Raw genomic sequence first — 2,099 nt, 5'->3', positions numbered from 1 at the left:
GCATGTTAGGCTGATTGGTAACTCTAAATTGTCTCTAGGTGTGAGTGAGAGAGTGAATGGTTGTTTGTCTAGTTTGTCTCTATGTGTCCTTATGACGGACTGGAGACATGTCCAGGGTGTCCCCCGTCTCTTGCACAGTGACTGTGGGATGTGGGCTCCAGTGACCCCCGCGATCCAGAAAGGAAAAAGTGGGTAAAGATAATGAATGGATGGATGGATGGATGGATGGATGGACTTTTTTATGTAAAAAAAAATTAGAACTAATATTATATATATCACTGTGCAGATATAAATTTTTCATATTGTACTTCATAACAAATTTATTATAAAGTACTCTGGTTAACTTGGTGTTTTTTATTTATTATACTGTATTTATAAACATTACATCATGAACAAATCCTCAAAACATGCATCTGTCACATTCAAAATGATGCAGCAGATGATGTCACAGTGATATGCATGTTCTCAGTATAAAACCTGTCATGACCCCAGTACACATTTCACTTCTGTTCCTGACTGCACACCACCAGTAGCTCAGAGCACAGCCTTACCAAGAGACGCAGCATGGATCAGTCTTATTCCACTGTGGCAACTTCTAACTTCTGTTCTCCAGGACTTCCACCTCATTCATCCTTGGACTCCAGCCGTCTGGTTCCTGCGGTGATATTGTCCATCTGTTTTGTTCTGGGAGTTATTGGAAACATTGCTGTCATCATTCTGAAGCCTAACTGGGATCACCTGTCCAGTCTGAGTCAGAGTTTGATTCTGAATCTGGCCATCTCTGACCTGCTCTTTCTGTTCACTCTTCCAATAGTGATTGATAGTTTGCTCTACGGCTGGAGATTCAGCTTGGTGTCCTGTACGCTTTTAAACTTGGTTCTGTGGTGCAGCGTTCATGGCAGCCATCTGACTGTGATTGGGTTGGGCGTCCAGCGTTACCTCTTGGTGGTTCACCAGCAGAGGTGCCAACAGGTACCGAAAGGACTTCTGTTTGTTCTGCTCTGGCTGGTGGCTTTTATCCTGTCTGTTCCTTCCTTGGTGTTTTGGCAGCTGGTACAAAACCAGCAGTGGACAGATTGTGCACCTCATTTTTCTTCTGATGCCCAGTGGATGGCCTTGCTGATAATAGAAAACATTCTCTGCTTGGCTTCCTTTTTTATTGTGATGTTTTCATACATTCACGTCCGTAGGAAAGTTAACCAGGCAACATTTTTCAACAATCCTCAGACAAAGCGACTGGTTACCAGCATCATTGTAAGTTTTGTTGTTCTTCAAGTTCCATATATTATCACAAATGTGGTGGGCATCACAGCTATTTGTCTCAAAAATGAAAGACTCAAGAAGTTTTATATAGACACGTGGAACATTGTCTCAGCAGCAACAGCAGCTTCTAAATTCCTGGATCCGCTCCTGTATGCTTTTACTTCTTGCAAATATTGTCCTACTTGTCAAAAGCAGGAACCAGTGCAGCAGAACCAAAGAGCGTCAGACATGATTACAACTATAGAACTGTCATAAAGACAAGAGTTAAAGTGGGAATTTCTGATAAGTGACCTTTTGTTTATAGGACGAATAGTATTTTTTCTACTAATAAATCAATGATATCATTATCAGGTGTTGAAATCAGCTTTAGAAGCGTCTGCGTTTATTAATCAATTGTTAGGCATCATTTTGACTTAATTAAGATGTATATTATTACAACTTAAGCCTCAGATGTGGTTTACTGATAATTGTTAAGACTGACAAAAATGTATAAACAAAACTGATATTTATAATTATGTGCATATAGTTTGAAACAATAAAAATGTTCTTCAATGAATTGTAAATATTGAAATTTTGATTTAAATTTCATGAAGTAGATCTAAAGCATAATTGATTGAAAATGTATTTTTCTTTTTGTTCTCTTCATCCAATGATTGTCAGTAAATACATAAACTCATTTCACCTTCTTTCAATTTGGTCTGTTGTGTTTTGTCTTTAATGCCAGCAAACATTCAGCCTTTACATTGTGTATTGTCTCAGCAACAAAAGAAACTGTCCAGATGAACTGACTGAACACTGTTGGATTTATACCTGGATTAATGAGCATGAACTCTGGA

At 38.6% G+C, this 2,099-nt stretch overlaps 1 protein-coding gene across 1 annotated transcript; it reads left to right on the top strand.

Annotated features, from left to right (window-relative positions):
* The first annotated feature begins 564 nt into the window (after window positions 1-564).
* LOC119417871 (C-C chemokine receptor type 1-like) lies at window positions 565-1,518 on the top strand. Its single transcript, XM_037685123.1, has 2 exons — window positions 565-1,254; window positions 1,459-1,518. Exons 1-2 carry the CDS (start codon window positions 565-567, stop codon window positions 1,516-1,518), a joined length of 750 nt encoding a protein of 249 aa, XP_037541051.1.
* Window positions 1,519-2,099: the final 581 nt, after the last annotated feature.

This window comes from Nematolebias whitei, chromosome 12, assembly GCF_014905685.2.
Source record: "Nematolebias whitei isolate Nwh7 chromosome 12, NemWhi1, whole genome shotgun sequence".
In the NCBI taxonomy this organism is placed as follows: Eukaryota; Metazoa; Chordata; class Actinopteri; order Cyprinodontiformes; family Rivulidae; genus Nematolebias; species Nematolebias whitei.
The sequence above is the reverse complement of the archived record's forward strand: the minus strand, read 5'-3'. Positions and strand labels throughout refer to the sequence as shown.

What these genes read in the sequence shown, in the direction of transcription:
- LOC119417871 (XM_037685123.1), top strand. Translation starts at nt 565, where the DNA reads ATGGATCAGTCTTATTCCACTGTGGCAACTTCTAACTTCTGTTCTCCA. An exon ending in GACTGGTTACCAGCATCATT is followed by an intron (nt 1,255 to 1,458) that starts GTAAGTTTTGTT and finishes TGTCAAAAGCAG; the next exon opens with GAACCAGTGCAGCAGAACCA.